Source organism: Diplotaxodon limnothrissa, linkage group LG13 (assembly GCF_057381915.1).
Source record: "Diplotaxodon limnothrissa isolate DT_005_m linkage group LG13, D_limnothrissa_male_GT1.1, whole genome shotgun sequence".
In the NCBI taxonomy this organism is placed as follows: Eukaryota; Metazoa; Chordata; class Actinopteri; order Cichliformes; family Cichlidae; genus Diplotaxodon; species Diplotaxodon limnothrissa.
The window spans coordinates 13060944-13083647 of record NC_140608.1 but is presented as its reverse complement, the minus strand read 5'-3'; the positions used below and the strand labels follow the sequence as shown (position 1 = coordinate 13083647).

Here is a 22704-nt window from a genome sequence, read left to right as displayed (position 1 = left end):
GTAAAATACATTTTTTTAAAATATTGCTACTGATTAATTTGTCATTTTCTGTAATCTTATTAAAAACACAATAAATAGAAAGTGACTCACATTACTGGGAATGACGTTGCTGTAAGGGCTGATGTTAATCAGTCTATTAATACGTTATTCCTTCAACAACTTAGATTCAACAGTTTCTTTTCTTGTTCAAGTAAGTGACTAAAAAAATGTAATATCATAATACCATGTCATATTGACTGATACTGACTATTTTAACTAATACTGGCCACTTATTAAACACTTTTGAATTTCATCAGCAATAACCAGGAATTGATGGGTCATCTAATCAGCTGATAACAAAGACATTTCAAAGCAGCCAAAATGGAATAAAGTTTCTACCCAGTTGATTTTTTTTAAATGTATAATAACTTTAGTATAAATTAAGTCCTTCATGGTATGCTTGGTATAAAAATGTAGGTAAACATGTGACCTTCTATATGCTAAAACCAGGGGCTAAGTGGAGTTTTGTAGTTAAATCAGGTGTTGCAGTGCAATGTGGGGATGTGAATTACTTAAAAACAAGTCACATATGAATTTCTTTTGTGAGCTGCAGTAGATTTTTTCTTAATGTACAGGCTGTGATCAGCTGATCCGTGTTGCTACTGTGTTTTCTGTTTTACTTGATGTAACTTAACACATCATGTACTGATCCAACATCTGACTGAAGAACTGTGATTAAAAATAAATTTGGACATTAATGCAAGATTTAAATTTCCAGTTTATAAAACTGGAAAATTTTTCTTATTTTCAATTTATTCTGTATCTTAACTTTTTTTGATTTATTTTTTACAGCATTTCATTTTGTCATTTATTTTACTCTAATTTGTGTAAAATGCTTTTTGAGCACATGAAAGGTGCTTTATAAATAAGCATTACTTACCTACTTTTGAAAAAACGCTCTCATCTTCCTCTCCTGTCCTCTTTCTTACATTTTTCACTACCTCTGTGTTGCACACCGATGTTTTTTCTCGCCCTGGGAAATAAAACAACTGTACATTAGCTATTAGATACATTTTGTGATGCACTGCTTGAGTTGTGTGTGTGATGATGTTTGTTGAACTTTGAAATTACCTGCAAAAAAAAATTACTCCATTTATGGTTGGTCCTCTTCTGTAACGTGAGCTAGATATTGAATATGCTCACATTTGCACCTTGAAGCCATCAAAGGGATGAGAAAAAAACAATGTGCTGAAAGGTGTAGTAAATGGACTGTGGGGCGACATTATTTTCTTATTACTGAGAAAGCATCACTGGAGGTAGCAAAATCAAAAGAAACTCATTTGACAGCAATATGCATTAATGTGCCAATCAGATTTCATTGCTCGTTGAAGGTACCAGGCGTTGTTCTGAGTTGTTCATCCCCAGTTGAAGCCGTTTCCAGGATTTTTTACATGGAGCCCAAAGGGGAATCAAGAATATAGCAGGAAAACCAAAACAATTAATAAAAAAACAAATCAATCAGAAATAGAAAAGTGATGTCAAAAACATAATTTCAGGTTTATGAAAATTGAGGCCTATTACACATTTTTTGTGAAATTATTAGGAACTGCCCAAGAATTTAAATATAGTCATCTATTGGACATTGGCAAAATGGAAGAAAGTATTTTGATTTTTAACTCACTTAAAACATATAATCCTACCTTAAATAACTTAACAGTGAAAAGGTTGAACAATCAAAATATAATTAAAGTACCTTAAGTAAACATATTCAGACATTTTTATGTCTATATGTTTTTGAACATATTTCATCGATAGTGTTCTGTGGCTTGATCTACAATAATAAGTAGCTAAAGCTGTCAAATAAATACTATAGCGCATTCAAAATATAGTTGAATAAAAAAGTAACATAGTATGAGAATACTAAAAAATATATACAGACAAAAATAAATATTACAAATACATTAAACCTAAGTAAAGTATATGAGTAAATGTTACATTCCTGGTGGTCCTATCCATGCTCTCACATGTTGCTCATGTGTTGTACACCTCTGATTGAACCACTGGCTGTGATAAAGTTTGACCAGCCATCTATTCCACGTGGTCATATAAGTCTGGAAAGCTCCAGTGAATTATAAGAAAACAGATAAAACATTTAGGGCACTGGTTCTCTTACTCTTTGTCATAGACATTATAATGGTGCAGTTTTTTTGCAATCTAAACTATGATATCACATTATATGAATATATTACATGATTGCTGTTTTAGATGGAAAGATACGTGGAGACGGTGTAAAAAGGATTTGTCTGCTGTTTTTAACGGCGCTTTGATATGTTTTTTGGCCCTGATAAATTCCACGCCTCTGTCTTTTGTACTAATGAAGTTATAGGAACTGATGAGAAAAGAATGGGGGGAAAAGTTTTGCATAGTTTATTAAATATGCTGATTCGTAATTGATTTTTTCACAGAAGGACCCAGCGCAGATTATGTATAGCTGACAAATGAAAATATTAATTCGTTAAAGCTGCAGAGGGCAGCAGAAACACGTTTTGTTTAAGGGGCTCGGTGTCTCACGCTCATTCACACATGTTGTATATAAACAGAGAGTTACACGGTGCTGACGTAAAGACGAAGACGCGTGTCTTTACAATGAGATAAGAAAGCACGGGAGAAAAACACACACATGCACACAAAAAAGAAGAAAATGCGAAAGCTTCCAGGTTGTACTCAGAGCCCTCTATTCTGGCCGTACCCTCTTCCTACCGTTAACAGCGAAGGAAACGTACAGGTTCCAAGTGTAGTAGGCCTACTCTCAGGGTCTCACGGTGAAAGGAACTGATTTAAAACAGTAATATTCAAATTACAACATTGTGTGGATGTAATTGCTATTTTATAATTTAAAACTTTGTCCAAATACGGTAGGACAAACTTGTCTTCTTGAGCTTCCTCCGCGCTATCCCGCCCACACGTGCGTAACCAAATGTGGGCGGAGTCAAACAGCTGGATACTCGTGGCGGCTGAGATACAGAAGGACTGGCTGCTGTGAAGCCAGCCTTCCCCCCACTCATTTCAACGCGAACACGGCTAACCGAGGTCCCATCTGCTCTGGAAAAATCTACATACCCAAGTAAAATTAAAGCTAAGTCGTGATAGTTTTTGGGGGGGTTGGGGGTGCCAGAGTTGTGGAGGACACGCCGGCGTACTCAAAGTTTTCATTTTCCTAAAAAGAAAAAAACAATCTGCATTTGCTAGCTTACAAGGAGGCAGAAGGTGAGTTGTCACAGATTTACCTTTGATGCTTGTTGTTGCTAGCTAGAAACAGGAAGGTGGACAAAAAACCGTCGCATTTGAAATGTAAGCGGTTAATGTGTCCACCCCGAACACCCCCAAACTTATAAAATGTTGTTGAACATTTAAGAAAAGCAGAAAACTAAAGCTTCACGAAAGCAGGATTATGTAAGGTAATGCACCCTGCTGATCGATGTAAATTAAATTGCTGTGGTCACTAATAGCTTGTTCTTGATAGTTAACTTAATCATTTAATGATGATGAGTAGGTGAATGCTCCTAATCAACCTCACGGAACAACCCTATCGATCCTCTCATTCACTAGCTGAAAAGAGACATCTGTCCTGCCGCTGTCCCATCAACCGTCCTCCATCTTCAGGAAAATGAATCGGTGCACATGTCAGTCACACTCAGATAAATGTTAATCCTACTTGAGAAGACATTGCTCAGCTGGCTGGAGAGGAAAAAGAAGAAAGGTGCTGGAAGATGTCTCTGTGGATGATACTACCTGTTAGCCTCCCTGTCCTGACCATCACTGGGATATGGGTTGTGTAAGTATTGTCTGTTTTTTCCCCTTTCTTTCTTTTTTTTTGACATCAGAAAAGTTTAAAATCTATGTAAATGTTCTAAGGTTTGACATCTGGATCTATACCCTGTCCATAACTTTAAAAATGACAAAATACAAATTAAGAATTGGAATCATGTTGTAATAAAAATACTCTTCGATACTCCAGCCTCCTCTCCTGCCTACAGGAGTGCAGCACTACATATTTACCCTGAATTCCTGGGAGTCATGGCAATTGCATGTGGATTAACTCTTTCCAGTAATGATCCGGGATTATCACCATTATCCTAAAAATCAGACATGCAGGTTTGCAGTAAATCTTAATTATCTGTAGTACAGTGTCTGAGCAGATGTGCTGGAGAGAAACCCTCCTGGTTATACTTGGGCTGACAGCTCTTCTCTCTGTTCTATTATTTTGTTGGGACAAGGAATGCAAACCCCAGTGGGGAGAGAGACAGATGGCCCAATTCTAAATTGTTGTAGTTCTGAATCAAGGCTATGTGCTGCATCACTGATAAGTTGCATGGAGACTAAACAGCCTAATCAAGCACCAAACTTGAGACCATATGGCAATTAATGTTGTGATGTGCGTGGCTACTCAACAGTCCAATCAGTAGTGTGTATCCAGGTGTAGCGGCTTAATGTTTCCATGCTGATTTGAGAACATGAAGGTGAAAACCAATCTGTCTAGTTTGGGCATTTTTTTCTGAGCAGAAAGCTGATCTGAGTTCAGATGCTGAGAGCTGCAGATTGCCAGCCCCTTTACACCCATTTCCTTCCTGTTACCTTGACAAGGGCGCCTTGTTTCTAAGAGCAGTCAAGGGTCTTTTTCAGACTTGGGGAATGTCACAGAATGTGGCATGTTGCATAACTCCTGCTTCCCAGTGTGGATGACTGGGTAGGAGTAAGGTAAATACTGGAAAGGGGTGGGAAAGAACGTAAGCAAAATTTTCACTCAGTATCTGGCGCCCATGCCAAGTGTTTTCTGTATCAAGTTGGACCACCAAGAAGTCTTGGCTTCTGTTTCTCAACTTTTATCAGTCAGTCAGTGTATTTGCATATGTGTCTTTTATGTTATCCAGCAACCATGCTGTAGAAGCAATGGGAGTTTAACTAGTACTTGCCAAATTTATCTATAGTTTATTGGCTCACACATTTTTCTGAGGTTATTTTTGTAGAGCTTTTGGGACTTTTCATTGTTAAAAAAACACACAAATCCCCAACAAAAAAAGATTTTTCCATCGAAGTCTTTCTTTATGTAGGACTTGGTCCTAAATAAAAAACAGGGTCTGTTCCACTTAAACATTGCTTAAAGGCACATGCAATTACAGCCATTGCTGAGCTTTGATAGGGGTCTAATTATATAAACAAACCTATTATTACTTAGCCTCTGCTGAGCACATAAAGCGCTGGTTTAGTTCCAGCTACATCTAAATAAGTTCACTTTATTTAGAAGCTCCCCAGAGCTGCAGATGCTGTTCTAGCTTTAGAAGCTGGCCAGATGTATAAAATACACCCCCAAAATCAGGGAAAAATGTAACAACCTAAGCTTTCTTTTTCCTGCATTTTTTTTTCTAGATTTTTGATTTTTGTTTTTGTCTTGTTGGTACCATTTGTAGTGTTCAGCACATATGGAAAGGAAGCAGACAAAAATGAAAGGTGTGTGTTTGTTACTGTGTTTCTCGAAAGGCTTAAATGTCTATCACCGTCATTTACGCCTGAAGGTACACATTGGCACATTTTCCTTTAAGGCTTATCACACACTCAATAGATAAAAGGGAGGACATGGTGCACTTTTGTTTCTGTTCCTTTATCATAATCAAAAGCTGGAAGTCTTCTTTCACTCACAGTGATGGATTTCCTCAGTGCTAGAGCAGCGCTCTTTACACGGTGATTGATGTGTCTTTAACCCTTTGTGGTCTCTCCTGTTCTGTGTACCTGGAGTACACCTAAATGAGTCATTTGTTTGTTAGCTGAAATCTCGGCCTGCAATTTTGAAAAAAACGGTCGGACCTACATAGTTTTTGTGTGTTGTAGCTTGCTGACTTTCATCTACAGTGAGAGATCCATGGGAACAGTAAGATGCAACCAATGGAAAAAATCCCAGAGGGTTATTGCCCCCATCTAACCAGCCAGCCAAGTGTTGACAGCCTTTACAGCAGTCAAAACCAGCTGTGCATTTCACTAAGCAAATGCAGTGTTAAAAAGCTGGTAGCAGGATTAATTTCACACTTGAAAGTTAACTAAAAATAGATTCTCCAGGCGTTTCTTTTCTAACACCAGCTGGTGCCCTCAGATTATTTTTTAATGTTGTAGAAATTAATAGACACATTGTTTTAATAGTAATGATAGCTATGCTCAGACTAATATTTTTGCCTGTTATCTTGACCTTTTGGACAGTCACACCTATCTTGCGTGTGATCATTGGATAGGAGGTGCTAGCTGGCGATTTCCAAGACAAAGATGTAAACAGACATTGGTGACAGAACTGCCATGTATGATACTGGGTTTCACTCCGTGTCCAAGTTCTATATAGCTGTGCACACCCTGCATAAGAAAAAACTGTCCACCTGCTCAGGTTGGACAGCCCGTGTTTTCTGAATCTGATATTGTGTCGACACATGAAATTGTAGCAGATACTGTGTAGTGGAAATAATTTAATACCGCTATTTTTAACGTTATGAAATATGTCTTGCTTTTGATTTCTTGCTTGTGTCTTTGGGAAATATCTCTGTCCTGTAAAGACTGGCCTGTGAGTAGGATATTATCAGCCATGGAAACATTCCTGATTGGTGCTTAACCTCTTGCTGAACTAGGACTGCATGCAAAAATGAGGAAAGATACTCTGTCTGTATGACTCGGTCTTCCTGTGGTTTTCTGGCTGTTACAAATAGTGTTTTTACTGTTGCATGTGAATAACAAGGTTATATGTGATTGTTGCATGTCCTTCCTGAAATGCCCACATAGAAATGTGGCTAAAACAAGTAAAAATAAAGATGATGTGGGATATGTAAACACCTCAGAAACCTGAGTTTCCCATGATTTCTTTCTGCATGTGCATATTCGTCCTATCTGCATATGCAGTTGTGTAGGACTTGAGCAACAGAGCAGACACAGTTGAGCTGCACATGTTCGTGTTGAGGACTTAATCACAGGACTCACAGTTAAATAGCATTTTCTTCAGCCATTCAAAACCACACGCTGGACATCTGGCCCTTTAATGTGGCCTCTGTATCATTAGCTGAAAATGGTTTGTTATGTGAAAAATTTCCCAGGCAGGGTCACAATGTCAGGTATAATAATGCAAGTGGTCATTGCAGCCTGATTGAAGATGTTCCAGTTATAGAGTTTATCTGTAGCCTGTGCAAAAGGGGATTTTTGTGGCCAGCACTGGTCTCAATATTTTAAAATCTTAATTAGAAGATAATATAAAGTAAACGGTTAGCACTGTTGCCTCACATGAAGAAGGTCCTGGGTTCAAAGCAAGCTTTCTGTTTGGAGTTTGCAGATTCTCTTTGGGTACTTCTGACACCTCCTCCAACTTCCTCATACAGTCCAGAGGCATGCAGTTAGTGGAGTTGGGTTAATTGGTGATTCTAAATTGCCCACATGTGTGAATGTCAGTTCAAACGATTGTCTGTCTGTGTTGCCCCACAACAGACAGGCGGTCTGGCCAGGGTCTACCCTGCTTCTCCTTTCACATCTCCTCCTGCATCCCTGAATTGATGACAAGCGGAAGAAAATGGATGGATCAATATATTTAACATTGGTGTTTGTGTTTAGTGCTGACATATACAGATATTATGTTACTTATGTTAGATTGTTGACCTCTGTATGGCCGCGGCTGGTCAGTATCCTCACCATAGTCATACCACTTTGACAAAAATGAGCCATCTGAGGTAAATGGAGGTTCTTTAATAGTGCTTTTCTACTCTACATAAGCACCCAAAGTGCTTTATACAGCAGTTTCAGATAAAGGGTAAGAAATGGTGAAAAGTCAGCTCAACTGTTCCTGAAAGTTAAACAGGTGCAGGATTTTGGGTCACCCTAAAAGTTCAATAAATGAAAAGACCTGAAATCATATGTAGGTCATTTTCAGTCATATAAAATCATCACTGTAAATAAGCGACCACATGAGAAATGCTACTGCAAAGACATGACAGATATGCAAAAGGGTTTTAGTGAGCTTAACAGTTGATGGCTACGTGGGTTTTACATAAATCTGTTCAGGATTCATGTTCACTGTGATATTACGTTTCCTTGCCTTTATGGCCTGCTCACCTCCTGACAGTCTAGCGTCACAGTAGTGTCAGGTTATTATGTTAGCTGTGGCTTTTGCATTGAACTCCCCTCTGCTTTTCACTTGAATTCAATGACCTAAAAAAACTTCCTATTCTGAGGCTGCATGTGAGAAGTATCTTTTTTTCCTACCACTACCACTCTAATGGCTTTTGCCGTATGAATGCTCATTGAGTCAGTTTAAATTTACAGTGTATGCTAAAAATATAAAATAACTGTTCCCTTTGATTTTGGATAATCATTTCCTTTTCCTTTTTAGCTATGCCATGGCCCTTTACAACCAGCATGTCTGCCCTGTGGAAAACTGGTATGTTGACATCTATTCTGTATTTTGCTGATCCCTACAGTCAGTCTTGACCTTTGTAACCTTCCTTGCACCTCTTTTGCAACAAGAGCCAGTGAGAATAATTTCCTGCTCAGTCGGCTGAAAAACGTTTGAGAGACTCATTAAAATCCACTCACAGTTCAGTTCAGTTCAATGTTATTTACTTAGCGACAAATCACAACAACAGTTACTGCAAGGCACTTTATATTGTAAAGTAAAGACCACTACAATAATACAGAGAAAACCCCAACAATCAGACAAACCCCCATGAGCAAGCACTTGATGACCGTGGGAAGAAAAAACTCCCTTTTAATAAGAAGAAGCCTCCAGCATAACCAGGCTCAGGGAGGGGCAGGCACCTGCTGCAACCGGATGTGGTTGAGGGGAGGGAGGTAGGAGAAAGACACACTGTAAAGCAGAGCCAGAGATGAATATTAATCTAGAAAATCAGCACAAATCTAAAGCTGTGATGCTGAAAAATTTGTCGTTGCTGTCAGATCGTGTGCTTTGCTGCTCTGGATGCTGGGCTCGTTTCGGACAAGCTGAGGTTAATCTCCACGAGCAGAGCTAGCATTTGATGACACAGTGGTTTTCTGCCTCTTTGACACACCAACCCTAAAAACAAAAGAAATCCTGGGTGTGATCGCACAAAATGGTGCTTAATATACAGTTACTGTACTGTGGTTTAACAACATACTGTATTATACAGCTTCTCATATATTTTTACTAGACCCAGTGAAAAAAAATCAGGAATATGTCTTTGCTTTGTTAGCTATTTTCCACTGTGTGTCCACAGCCTAATATAAACGCAATTTTTCTCAATTTTTTTAACATTTGCTTTTGCACTGCCACACATGTTTGGTGTTTGTTTGGTTGTTTTTTCTTTCAGGTTGTATAACCAGTCATGTGAGGAGGAGCTGTATTTGCAGAGCGGGCCATCCTTGTGCTGCACACTAGACAATGTACCTCTCATCAGGTCAGTGAGATGGAGTCGTACCTCATGTCCGTCTCTTCTCTGCCCCTTTGCTTCTGCTGAGTCAGAACAGGAACACTGTCCCATTGTTTTGCGTGACCCCTGTCGGCACATTGTTGATTTAAAAAGAAAAAAAGCGAGTGAGGAGAATGAGACGTTTCTTCTGTGTGTGTGTGTGTGTGTGTGTGTGTGTGTGTGTGTGTGTGTGTGTGTGTGTGTGTGTGTGTGTGTGTGCATTCTGAAAATAACTTGTGGCAGAAATATCCTGCCTGCCACCGTGGCAGTTTGGAGGCAAAACACGGGCCTACGTTCAGCCATGTAAACACACATACGCACACGGAGGAGTCGGCTTACAGTCCAGAGGAAATCAAGACACTCCTGCTTCTTTGTTTGGGTTTTTGGCCCTCTCAGCTTTCAACATCAAAGACATGTTGTACCACATAGCCACAGTGGCTTTCATTTAACAAAAAAACAAAGCATAAAAAAAAGGAAAACCAGAAAAGATAATATGCAACGATAATGACCCCACCACCACCACCACCACCTCTACAAATCAAGTGTGCAGCTACAGTTTAACACAGAAAATTAATCTTTAATATAGCAGCGCTGTTGTTGCTAAGCAGTCGAAGCAGGGAAGGTGGAAGAAGCATTTTTCTTAATCTGTGTTAAATACCGCGCTGTTGGGTAAAAATAAAACGGACCTTCGAACAAGCCATAGATGAAAAAATTGTTTAAAATGTATTCATGTCAGCTTTAGTCTAATGAATGGTGCGTTTTGATCCATGTAGTGAAGAATGTGTGTATGACTTGAGTCAGCTGAGAGGACTTTGGCTTCAATGGGAGTCTGGGCACAGACAGCCAGTGTTGACTGTCTCTGAGTTTTCCCTCCTACAAACATTTCCCATTCATAGAATAAAAGCAGCAAGCAGTAGGTGAAAAGTCAAACACTTGACTTCAGGATGTGAGGAACAGCCATAGAGTACCTCTGGATGTGTTGATGGTTGGAGGTGTAGGCAGTGGTGCATTGTTTTGCGGTATTGCTCTGATGGTTTTCTTGTAATTGTTTCTTGCAGTAAATGTGGGACTCTTCCTCCTGAGAGCTGCTTCTTCAGCCTTATCTGCAGCACGGGCTCATTCATGGGTAAGGCATCATAAGGCATGGCTCAGGACACATTAGACTGGCTTATATTAACTGTGTAAACCAGCAAGCTAAAATTTCAAGACACACCTGCAGGGCAGCCAGGTCAACAAATGAATGTACATAAGCATATTTATTGAAGTAGACACATTGTATTTCCCATTGTAGAAATAGAAAAAGGAAGGGGCTTGTTTGCCTAACAATGGTAAGATCCCCGGTTTGATTCCTGGAGATGACACAAATCCCTTTGGGTTTGTTTCAGGAAGGGTGTAAAAGTCAGTCAGATTAAACATGTGAAGCTGCCCAATGTGGCGACCCCCCCCTGTGAATAAGAGAGAAGCTGAAAGCAAAAATTAGCTGTAATACAGAACAAGTCCGAACACAGATGCAAAGAAAACTCTTGTGTCTGAAAGAAAGAATGAGCTCTCAATTGCTGGTCTGCATGTTTTCTGGGAGTCTCTACATGTGCTGCTGCCCTCCGTTCACTGGTGGCTTCGACTGGCCCGATCTTGATAATGTTTTCCAGCTGTGGTTAATTTTCTAGCTGTGTGTAAAAAGTTACTGTGCTTTGTTTTTATCCAAGCCTCTAGCAGCTATTTTTCTGTCTGACTGTGAGACTCTGGACATTGTAAGCTGTCTTTTTGAGATGCAAATTGTAGCTCTGGTCTTTGCTTGTGACAAGAATGGAGGAACTTTGCAGCATTGTATACTGTATGTGTACACAATGCTGAAAAAGGAGGCAGATGGTTGCATTTCAGGAGCTGCCCTTGTGTACTTACAGGCTTTTTCCAGGCTCTTAACAGACCCATTAGGTGGTGAATACACACCTGAGTACAACTGCTGCACACATAGTCAAAGAAGTATTTCTATTATCTGATAAAGAAAAGTATATTGTTTGCTTGAGTAAATTAGACCCCACTTTTGAAAATCTTTTGCAACCTGATTTTCCTTTAGAGGGAGGTTATATGCATAAAAAACCAGTGAGAATCTTTAAAATCGGTACATAATATTATTGGTGTCAGAGAAACACACCTTGGCTAAACACTGGCCTTTGATTTTTGTGTTTTATTTCACGGGTAAATTATGTGGCAGTGAGAAAATGTTGCAACCACTGTTGCTTCATCACGATGATGGATTTTATCTGGCTTAGTTAAGATGTAGCTCTGTAACTTTTGTTTGAAACATGCTTACCTAGAATGACTCTTTCATAATATGTATGCAGTATAAGTGTGAAATAATGGTGTGTGGTGGAGGTAATCCTGCACTACTTCCGCGCACAGTGACTGTTAAACAGCTTTCATCTAAATTTCTTAGTTCCTCTTCCTTGTGAATGAAGTTTCTCTTGCGCTCATTGTTAGTCACCCACCAAACCATCAGTGACAGCAACCAAAAGAAAAGATGTCTTAGAAAGTACATAGTGAGTAAAAGAAACAAATCCCTTTTCATTGTGAAAGGATAAAAGCTTGTATCTCTGTCTTTGTCATAAATGTGTTTTGAGATATTAGAGACGCACATTTTCCTCCCAGTTACATAAAATGTCAGCTAATATTTTGTTTTCATTAGAACACATAACTTGAGCTGAATCACTTAAGGAAGTGGGAAAATGAGCATGTCAACATGTTTCAGATTTTGATATTTGCTGTTTTCTTTGTTTTCCATGACCGTAAGATGATTATATTTCTAATTAAGAGAATTTAATATGACCGCTCAATAAGTAATTTCAGTGAAACACTCCACCTTCATCCATTAAAGTGTTTTTTGGAGAGCTAATGACAGTTGGGAATTGAAATTCTGCATAATTCCTTCATAATTTCCTCTGCATTTCTATTCTTTTTTTAAAAACAACATAAAAAATTGAGATTTAAGGACCCTCAACCTTGATGTTATTGTAAGTGATGTATCGCTGCTGCATTTGATTAAAAATTATCCATCACATCCTTTTAACTGAGTTCAGTTGCACTTTCACCCACTCGGGTGAATCTGTGAGGTTTGGAAGGTTTAATTTTCTAATTTTTGGCTGCATTTTTTCCCCCTTTGCAATCCCATCAGTCTGTATGTTAATACTGTTTATAAAGCTACCTCTTTTGTCTATACATAAGTATGTAAAGCTGATGTGGTATGTAGCTATACAACACTATTTTAAATATTGCGTGCTTAGCTAGTAGCTCATTGATTTATGTTTTACTTGGAAGGCTGTGTCTGCTATAGTTGGCTGCAGGTGTCACTTCCAAAAGGAGTAACATGAACTTGGAGAATTTTATATCGCCCTGTAATTGTTTTTTCTCCTTTTCAGTTCAGTTCCCACTTTTCTGCCAGTGTACACACAAAACATTTGAAAGACAATACATGCATTCTCTGTCTGCATACCTTCTGTGGGAGACGGTGAAATGTTGTGTTTGGGTTGCAATATAGCCCCTTGTATGGGTGGCAAGGTTTTTTCTACTGTGAGGTGCGAGTGCCGCTGGGTAATAAGCACTTTATTAATGCCCATCAGTTTTAGTGTTAACTCAGCCCTGCGTATGTGAATGCAAAGGCACGTGCAGGGCTATGTATGCATGAGAGATTGTCCACCTTGTTGCAAGTATACATGCAAGATAGAAGTAGCGTGTGAGTCAGTGTCTGTGGGAGCACTTTACTTCCTGCACTGGGTTTCCTGACTTCAGAGCAAACAGCATGAACTTGTAAAGGGCTGCTCTGTGGAAGGTAACAAAGTATTGGAACAGTGTTAGGTGCTGTTGCATGGCATCCTTGGGTAAAATAAGCTGTCACACTGCAGCTTGTTGTGACCTTCGAGTCCAGGTGGCGCTGATGCATGGGATATGAAGCCCTTACACTGGAGGAGGCCATGACTTTACTAAACATGCATCATCTGACAAGGATACCAAAAAAAATGCCCACACAAATGTGCCCAGAATAGAAGAAGAAACACTGATTTCCTATAGAGAGAAGCTGCTTGTCCTTGTCTTTAACCTTCAGGCGTAGCTTTCATCATTCCAGGATGACTGCACAATGCCAACAAGTTTAAACACGCTCATTTGTTATGATGAAACACACATTTAGTTGAAACAGAAAAGAATCCACCAGCAGCCAGTCTGCAGCAGGGTGAACGAGGCGCTTTAATCTAATGAAAAAGCTGCAGTCGACTTTCCTTTCCCTTCAGCAATACAGCATGTTCTCCATTATAAAAAGGAGCCAATGAGCAGACTGTTTCCGTGCCCGGAGACACAGTTGTTTGTTTTTCCGTGATTGTAACTGAAATCACTTTTGCCGAGTTGATTTGGGTACAGAAGGATGAAACAGAAGAAAGCTCGCACAAACACAGATACACACAAGTTAGAGCTAGTGAATATAAAAACATAAATAAATCATTAATTAGTTTTTTTAATAGCATTACATAACCATGTCTTGGTCTTGCTTGTACCAATGTTTGCCTTTAAGGTTTAAACAAATGTTTTTATTATCAGATTTAATAGCAACATTTCAGTGAGCTCATAGTAAACTTTGCAGATCAGATGGACTTAAAATTAATTCTCCCTCCAAACATCACATTAAAACAGAATGGTTAACATAACGGTGGGAACTTTGCACTATTGTTCTAACAGGAAATTATGCAAGACATAATTTCTCAACATGTGATGCTGAACTCTCTCTATAAATCATATACATACCTAAGCTGTGTGGATGTGTAACTATGAAAAGATCGGCAAAAAAAAAAAAAAAAAAAAGCTGAAGGCCTTTTTTAAAATCTTTTTTTCCCCGTTTGGGCAGAACATTAATAAAATGTAGTATAACTATAATCATGAGTGACTTGGCTGTTGCATTAGTGTATTATTTTGTGTGTTTTTTTTAATGAAAAACATTCTTTTAATATCATCTTTTTATCTTTGCAGCTTGCTGGTGACTCATTTTTCACCCTAGTGTTGCGGCAATTGTGGTGTGGTGACTTCCCCTCAGTAATTTATCCTCAGCATGAGCCAAACAACTATCATCTGGAAGCTTTGCTGTTGTTGTCAAAATCAGAAAATGATGTGAAATATGCATGGCTGATTTTTTAACAGCTGCGAAGAAAAAGTCGCTTTAAAACAAAAGATCAGGCCTGGAATCAATAATTTCTACTGCTTCATCCTGAGGTTGTGGCCGGGCTATAAAATGTGTCCGCTCACTGAGACGCTACTTAAAGCCAGACACGTCACGGCATAGACAAACCCTGGAGACAAAGCTTCAGAGAGGAAGGAAAAATCTATCAATGTAAAGACTCTACGTGGAAATGTTTTTCTTTTCTAGCCATGACCACAGTCTCCATTTGTATTCCCTTTTGGCAGACACAGACCTTCTGAAAAGCTGCCTCTTACACAGACACAGTGACAGAGTTAACATAACACTTTAGTCCCTGGAACAATATATAAGCGTCAGGTCAAGACATGAGGGGCTCCTTGTCCTCACTAATTCTCCCACCCTCCACTTTTCACTCTCCCCATATGCCCCGCTTTCTCCAAGCCCAGTCAGCCTTCATCAGGCACCAGCCGTGAGGAGCCAACAAAGAGAACCCAAATGGGGGTCAGCTCCTCAGTGCTCCAACAATGCACCCAGTCAGAGCTTGTTAGCACATCGGCACTCATCTGTCCCATATACTGTACTTCTTTCCCCTTCACCTTTTAATCGTATGTAGGTTTGGATCGACCCCCCACCAAGATATCCTTCTCACTTTCCCGCCATTTTCTGCTTCTCATAGTTTTGAGTCAGAGAAGCTGCTTAACATCTCTGATTTCCTGTAATATAGCTTTCAGGGAGTTCATGTATTTCTTGGCTAAGTGACGTGTGAGAGTGTTTGCGTTAAATTGAAGCCAGGCACTTTTTTTATGATAGTCGTCCAAAAAAAGCCAGATGATGCCTTTCCTCCATTTCTTGCATGCAGTGACTTTCATCTCCCTTCTTTTAGTGATGGTGATTGTGCTGCTTCGCTACGCCCACGTCATTGAGAAGCATCAAAACTGTGTCCTGAACACGGCGAGTCTTTGCACGGGCTGGATCTGTGGTGCTGGACTCATCATGGTGGGCAACTTCCAGGTACGGTCTTCTAGTTTTTTTAACAATAAAACACAGAGAGGTCGCTGTAAATGCTGATGAAGACAAAGATTTGTGGATACCCAAAGAAATTGTATTCAGCATGGGAAATAGTGAAATTAAACACACAGAGACTGAGGCTTCTGTTGTGTAGTCCTAGAGACTGGCTGGCAACCCTTTTGCAACCTCTGGTCACTCAGGAAAAATGTGTATTTCTTGACTGGTTGGTGATTGGATGCTGGGTACAGTTTCTCACAAAGAGTCTGCTGCACCAAAAGCGTCCTTGTAATTACTTGGGTCGCTAATGTAGCTGCAATTATTTATAGTTCGAAGAAAAGTTGCCAACTTGTTCTCAAACACTCACCAGCTATTAGTCAAGCTATAGTCAAAAATGTGTTGCACCTTTTCATGTGAAAAGTGGGGTTAGTGTCACACTTTTCATAGCTTCATTACCGGTCTTAGAGTAGTTGGCAGATATATGAGGACAAGTCGGCATCTTCCAAGCAGGTTGCGGGCAATAGCAGACGCAATCTCAAGGAGGTTTTTTTTGGTGCAGCAGACTCTTTGCTGGGTGAAATTGGTCACAACCTCCAGCAACTACATGCCAGCTGGTTGTAAAAAAGCTTTGATGTTCAGATAAAATGATAAAATGTCCAAAATATCTCTGGTTCCTGTTTCATTAATATAATGAGTAATTTCTTTTTGCTAAATGGTGTGGCATGGCTTCATCTCTAGTAAATTCTTATACACAGCCAAGAAAATAATCTGCTGTATAATCTTTAACATGTCTTTGTTTAACCTGGCTCTTTTTAGGAGTCTTTCTCTTTGCTTCTTTCCATCAATCCTTTTATTTGAGATTAAACACACCTCAATGTTTGTAATGTTAACTTCTTCCTTCATCAGCACAATACTGTTCACAATAATCCTCTTTCTTTGGTCCTAAAACTTCAAGTGAAGAAACTCAACGTGAATTTCTTCTTCTGTTCTCTGGGAAAGAATTTCTTGAAGTTTAAATATTTAGAGCTCTGGCTGGATGCCTAGACAGTGTGTGTGTGTGTGTATGTGTATGTGTATTAGTACTACCTTTGCTGCGTGGACAGAACTCTGTTTAGACAGTAACATTGTTACGACCGCTTCAAAGAAAGCGTGCATAATGTCAACTGTTGAGTTTTTGGTTAAAAGTCAGCGTACGTGTCAGATTCAGGAAGTGGTCACGGTTAGGGTAAGAAAAGTAAGATCATTTAACGTCCTCTGAGGGGAGGTTATTTTGGTGTTTGACGCTGGGCTGGATATCACTGCAAAATCTTGTTACCATGCTTTAAAAAGGCCGAGATAGTTCATGGGAAAATAAAGAGGGAGAGACAGCCACGGAGAAGGCATTTGATGCTATATTCAGAGTAAAGAGAGGAGCAAAAGTTTTGAAAGAAAATTTGGGTTGTGTTGAAGTAAAGTGAAGTTTCTTAGAGTGTAATATTTCTACAGATGTGACTATTTGGTTAAATTAGATTGTTTGACATGTTAGAGTCTCGGCTCTTTTTTACATACTCCTCTTACAAGAGTTGTGTATGTGCGTATTGGAGCAGATTTGCAGATGTGGCAGTTCATGCGAGGGTGTAGTAACGGCAACCTCACCTTCTTCCCGCTTTTCCTATGAGGCTCGAGCTCTGCCGAACAGGGAGGAATTTTACGAGAAGAGCCAGGGGGAAGTGAGTCATCAAGTCTGGCCATGCATGGAGAGGAGCTAGGCAGACAGGGTGTGTGTAACAGATGCCCCATCTATAACCAATCACGAGCCTGATCCCTGCAGCCCGCCTCACACAGTGCCCTCTCATGAAGTTCAGGACATTACACAAACTCGCATTTTTAGCATCGAAAACACGTGTACTCAGGATCCACTGGCAAATGCCACAAACAAGTTTGACTCAGAGAAGAGGGAGCAGAGCAGGACTCTGACAGTCAAAATCGAAACAGATCAAAGAAAGCGCAAGAAACACAACACATGGCAGCGTAATCAGCCGCATCAACTGCTTGAGCGCATAGTTGTGCGTTACATAAGCCTTTGGCAGTACAGCTGTGGTGTGGTGGAGCCACGGGGACTTTTCCCGTCAAGCGATCTGATGATCTGGGAAGAGAAGTACATGAATTGTTGACGGAGAAGCACATTACTGCCACACAGAGGTGCCTGAGTGTGACACAGCTGCATGGAAAGCAGCTGTCAGGAAAACAAAGAGAAAAGAAAAAGGAGTAGAAAAGTTCGTTGGACTGCTAATCTGGATGAAAAAGACTGATACCACCTACAGTCTGAAGGTATTTCCAATCTTATTTGGCTGGAAGATGTCACGCAAATCAGGAACATTGTCTGAAGTCGCACACCAGTTCCTCACTTAAAACACGATGGTGTTTCATTCTTCTCTGTTTTTTTCTAAAAGCTCTGGTTTTCAGGTGATGTCGAAAGGGCCGTTGTAATCAGTGGTGGTGCCACTTTCAGTTACAGATTTTCACAGCCATTGTGTATGTCCCGCACAACGGAGGCGAGTCGGTAAAGTCGGTATGTTTCAGTTCATCTCATTTAGTTCTGTTTCCAGAAAATGAAAATAGAGAAAAAAACAAAGTTAGGCTTGTTCCCACAGAAACATCGTCACAGCGTTTATCTACCTCACAAAGTAGCAGTACCTGACTGCTACTTTGTGAAATATCACAGGTGCAGCTCAATAGTGTGCTGAATTTAGCTGCGGAAAACTCACTAATGAAGGCAGGAGCTCAGAGTGGTTTCAGATAAATATGTGTAGCTATAATAAGAGCTGTTGCTCTTAAGTGCCGCCCAGTCTTCTCTTTATTCTCATTTCCTTCCTTATGCTTTCCCTGTTTGATGTTACACTGCTTTTCACTGCCACACTTTGCTCACTTCAGTGTGCTCACAATCTGCTAATATTGCACCTATATATATTAGCGGCATACATTACCTGGCTGTGATTAGCAGTGATCAGTTGATAGCGTAAACAAACAGGTATTAGTGATTGAATCTGGCACTCCTGGCTGCACACACTCACTCACACACATGCACACAATCAATAGAGCTCACTGTGCAGTGTATGAATTGAGTCTGCAGCCAACACCAGGCGATCGACCTGCCAAATGATAAAAAACGTGCCGTCACAAAGTCAAAGTGATTTTCTCATTAAATAACATAAACCATTATTTCACTTCACAATACATTGGATCAGAATCTTTATCAATACTGATTTACTGATTAAACTTTTGCAGCTCTAGCGTGGAAAATAGATTAGTCAGAAGAAAATGAAGTTGTTGATGTGTGTCCAGAGGTGGAGGTGCCACACTAGAGTAGAAGAAATTGGATTTATTTTACTGTGTGAGAGCTTTACAGCAGATCTCAACTGTTCAAAACTTTTCTTATGCAAGTCTTACATTGCCACTTCAAGGATCAGCCTACTACACAAGAATGTTCAGCATGTACTGACCAGGCCAATGGACAAATGGCTTAGATACCAAACTTTGAGGCTGTTGCTGTAATGATCTTGGAAAATGATAACAAATAGCAGAATTTATACATCTGGCATTAACCATGAAACTATTGTTTTTTATCTGAGCAAATCAGTCAAGTCGTTTAATGTGTCCCTAGCTCAAGTTAATGTACCACAAGATCTCTTATCTACTCAGTTCAGTGTGTGTGTGTGTGTGTGTGTGTGTGTGTGTGTGTGTGTGTGTGTGTGTGTGTGTGTGTGTGTGTGTGTGTGTGTGTGTGTGTGTGTGTGTGGACCCTTCAGTGGGAGCTGTAGTCACATGCTCCTGAGCGGCTCTTTTGTGTATTGTTTCTTGTTGTTCTTGTGACCAGCAGGGAAAAGGAGGCATTCTGTCGTGTTTCTTGCTGCTGTTGCCTCCTGTACGCTTGCCTTTTGTGTTTCTTTTTTTTCTTTTCCCTTTTTACTTAAAGAATCGTAAGAAGCTTCGACCAGAGTTTTAAATACCACTGAAACTGGGCGATGGGACCACTTCCTGAATTTGCCCACGTCACATTCACTAGATGTTTTTATTTTGTGTTACATCTTTGCGTCAACCCTTTAAATGGCTCCCTTACCTTCTCTTCCTGTTTTCTGTCCTTATATCACAGGTGGATAATGCTAAAATTCTCCACTATGTTGGAGCAGGCATTGCCTTTCCCACCAGTATGCTGTTTGTGTGCCTGCAGTCAGCGCTGACGTACCGACTGGCCAAAACCCAAGGGGAGTACAACTTGGCCCACCTCCGGCTCTGCATGACCCTGCTGGCCTTCGTAGCCTTGGTGCTCAGTATCCTTTCCAGTCTCTACAGATGGCTGCCCTGAAGCTTAAGGGACTAAGCATCCCCTTTGACCTCTTTTCATCAGATATTTTTATTTATTATTTCATGCAGTTAGTCCCTGGCACCTCTTCATCAATGACATAAAGCAGCAAGAGTTTTTAACTCTATAATTGCGCGATACAGTGACCTTTTTACCAGATATTAATGTAGTGCATTAACGCCAGTCTCGTGTCTGCTTCAGACAGTTTTGGAAGCACGCAGCAGGAAATCTTGGCGCACTCCAGCATATTTCATAGTAGGAGGTGGAAGATTAAAGACCGACTTAAGTCCGATCCAATATCTCTGTCAGCTGATATCCATCTAGAGAAGTTACAGTGCATGTGGGAAAAACATATTAGCCTGACCTACAGTACAGATATACAGTAGCTGTAGCCTGGGCCTGTCTCTTCATGGGTAACATAATCAACATGTGAGCACTTGTAAAGCTCGCTAATTAACTCATTGTGTCTTGTTTACTTAACCTGGACAAAAACTGAGTGTTTAATCTGCATCGTGCAGGTGAGTGGGGCCGTGTCCACGACTGCTTCCTGTTGGGGCGTTTCAGCTTTAGGTCCTCGCATTGCTTTGCTGCTGTTTTCCTTAACCGTGTGTTTCAGGTGGTGTTTTTTTCTGTCAGGAGAGCTTCGTCCTGCAACACGCCTCGGCCATCTTCGAATGGGTGTTCTGCATCATCATCATGCTTTTTTATGGGACTTTTGCCTTCGAGTTTTCCGGCATGTCAGGAGATACAATGGTGGTGCTGGCGAGAGGAGGCTCCCTGGGACCTGCTGGGAGAGAACACAAGATGGATGCGCTGGGAGGGCCCGGTTTGCACTCACAACCACATCCACACCAACCTGAAAGCATGTCCATGCTGTAGCCTCCTGGCACACGTTGATGCCACACAGTTGCCTCATTTTATTCCTTTCCAACTCTAGTCTGAATTATTCATTTCCAGCCGTGTTCGTCTGAAGGTTTGAAATGAACCAGGCCAGCGCAGCAGCCGTTCAGAGCGGGCGTAGCTCTGCTGCAGTTTATACTTACGTCAAACTTTGTGTCTCCGAAGAACTTGTTTGCATTTTGCACATTGCACAGGCGTGCAAAACCAAATTTTCTCCCTGCTCATGGCTGTGCTCCGTGACCATCAGAGGAGCGTTTTGGGAATCAGATCATGGAGTTCTTGTGAATCCGATGGCCTCGGATTCAGATGACTGCCGCGATGCGTTCAGAGTGTGTAAGAAGTGAAGGCTGCTGGACAGCCCAGCTGACAGTATTACAGTGGGAAGGTGTCACAGTGTTTCAATCCTGGAAACAGAACAGGGCGGCAGTTTGCATTTTTCATCACGTAAACCTCTGTTAAGCAATATTTTTGATGTTAAGTCACGTCTTTGTAATTAACACCCTACACTGTATAGATCTTCTTTTGTTTTTTACTTTTTTGGTTATTCATTCTGCATACTCATCTGCACATTACCTCCCTTCCAAAGCCACGTGTAAAGCTAAAATATTTCTGTGGAGCTGGTTGACCAAAGCTAATCAGAAATAATATTATCTGGTGGACATCAGAGTAGTTCTGAGCTCTGCTGTGCATCTCATGAGCTTGCATTTAGATACGAGTGTCATTTTGTTTAAAATGCTTATTGCAGCATTAAAGTTTGTGCCATATATGCAAGCCTAATATTGCTGTTAAAGTATCAGACCGCATGGACTTATTGTTTCCGGACTATTCGGGTGACGTTTCATATGTCTTTATTTAAACTGTGTTAAAAAATTCAGTGAGCTCTGAGTCACATAAATCTTCTAATTAAGACTGAAAAAATACACCCTTCCCCATTCTTCTTGGGATCCATAGACTAGATCAATGCTCAGCTCTTAAATAATGCTGGATTGAACTCCTTCTCTGTAAAAGAATATGAGGGAGAGGTGACACAGTGTCGAGAGGCCAAATATGTACCAGCTAATTCAATCCAGAGCACTGGCTTTATTGAGTTTAGTGACGGGGCATTACACGTGTCTTCAGGTCCTGTAGGCAGAGGTCTGCATCTTATTATTCCCACATGCAGGAGGAGGAGAACATGTTCTTATTGCTTTAGCTGTTTCCTTTTATTGTGAAGCTGGAAACTTCGCACAAGTGGAGATGTTTCAGCACGTCAAGCTGGTGTGGTGGGATAAAGGGAAAAGGATTTGTATAATGTAAGACGTGGTGGAGATGGACTGTCCTGCTTCAGTGTTAACGTGTTATTTTTCAGTATGTGCCAAATACAAGTCTGCCTATGGCATTGGTGCTAATACACAAATAGGCCTTACCTTGTTGTTTTCCCTTACTTCAGTTGTGATTACGGCAAAGCAATAAGAAGAGACATGAGGTAAATCGGTGACTCTGAGAGTGAGAGCAGGGACAGAAGGTTAGCAACACCAGCACGTGGAGAAATGCTCCATGCTTGCTAACATCTGTGCATAATTTTCTCAAGCTTTGAGGAGGCAGAGGCTTTACAACAGTAGTAATTTAATTAATTGGCCATCAGCACATCTGGCCACATGTCGAGCTGAGATGTTGTTTGTGTAATTTGTCTGCAAATTCACAGTATGTTACTGAAAGTAGTTATTCACTATCAGGCTGAATGTATCAGACTAACTGAACTAGAGTGATGGGGAAGCCTGCGCACGCTGCTCTGAGGACGGAGCTGAAAGCGACACCAGCTGCAACACTGAGCACTTGCTTCTCTCTGCTGGTCACAC

At 40.5% G+C, this 22704-nt stretch overlaps 1 protein-coding gene across 1 annotated transcript; it reads left to right on the top strand.

Moving 5' to 3' along the window:
• The first annotated feature begins 3040 nt into the window (after positions 1 to 3040).
• Positions 3041 to 21619, top strand: LOC146619954 (transmembrane protein 150A). Its single transcript, XM_085369244.1, has 8 exons — positions 3041 to 3246; positions 3589 to 3814; positions 8387 to 8434; positions 9342 to 9428; positions 10499 to 10566; positions 15503 to 15630; positions 19757 to 19934; positions 20583 to 21619. The coding sequence occupies exons 2-8, from the start codon at positions 3750 to 3752 to the stop codon at positions 20843 to 20845; spliced, it is 837 nt and encodes a 278-aa protein (XP_085225370.1). The 5' UTR covers positions 3041 to 3246; positions 3589 to 3749; the 3' UTR covers positions 20846 to 21619.
• The last annotated feature ends 1085 nt before the right edge of the window (positions 21620 to 22704 follow it).

What these genes read in the sequence shown, in the direction of transcription:
- LOC146619954 (XM_085369244.1), top strand. Translation starts at nt 3,750, where the DNA reads ATGTCTCTGTGGATGATACTACCTGTTAGCCTCCCTGTCCTGACCATC. An exon ending in ATCACTGGGATATGGGTTGT is followed by an intron (nt 3,815 to 8,386) that starts GTAAGTATTGTC and finishes TTTCCTTTTTAG; the next exon opens with CTATGCCATGGCCCTTTACA. An exon ending in GTCTGCCCTGTGGAAAACTG is followed by an intron (nt 8,435 to 9,341) that starts GTATGTTGACAT and finishes TTTTTCTTTCAG; the next exon opens with GTTGTATAACCAGTCATGTG.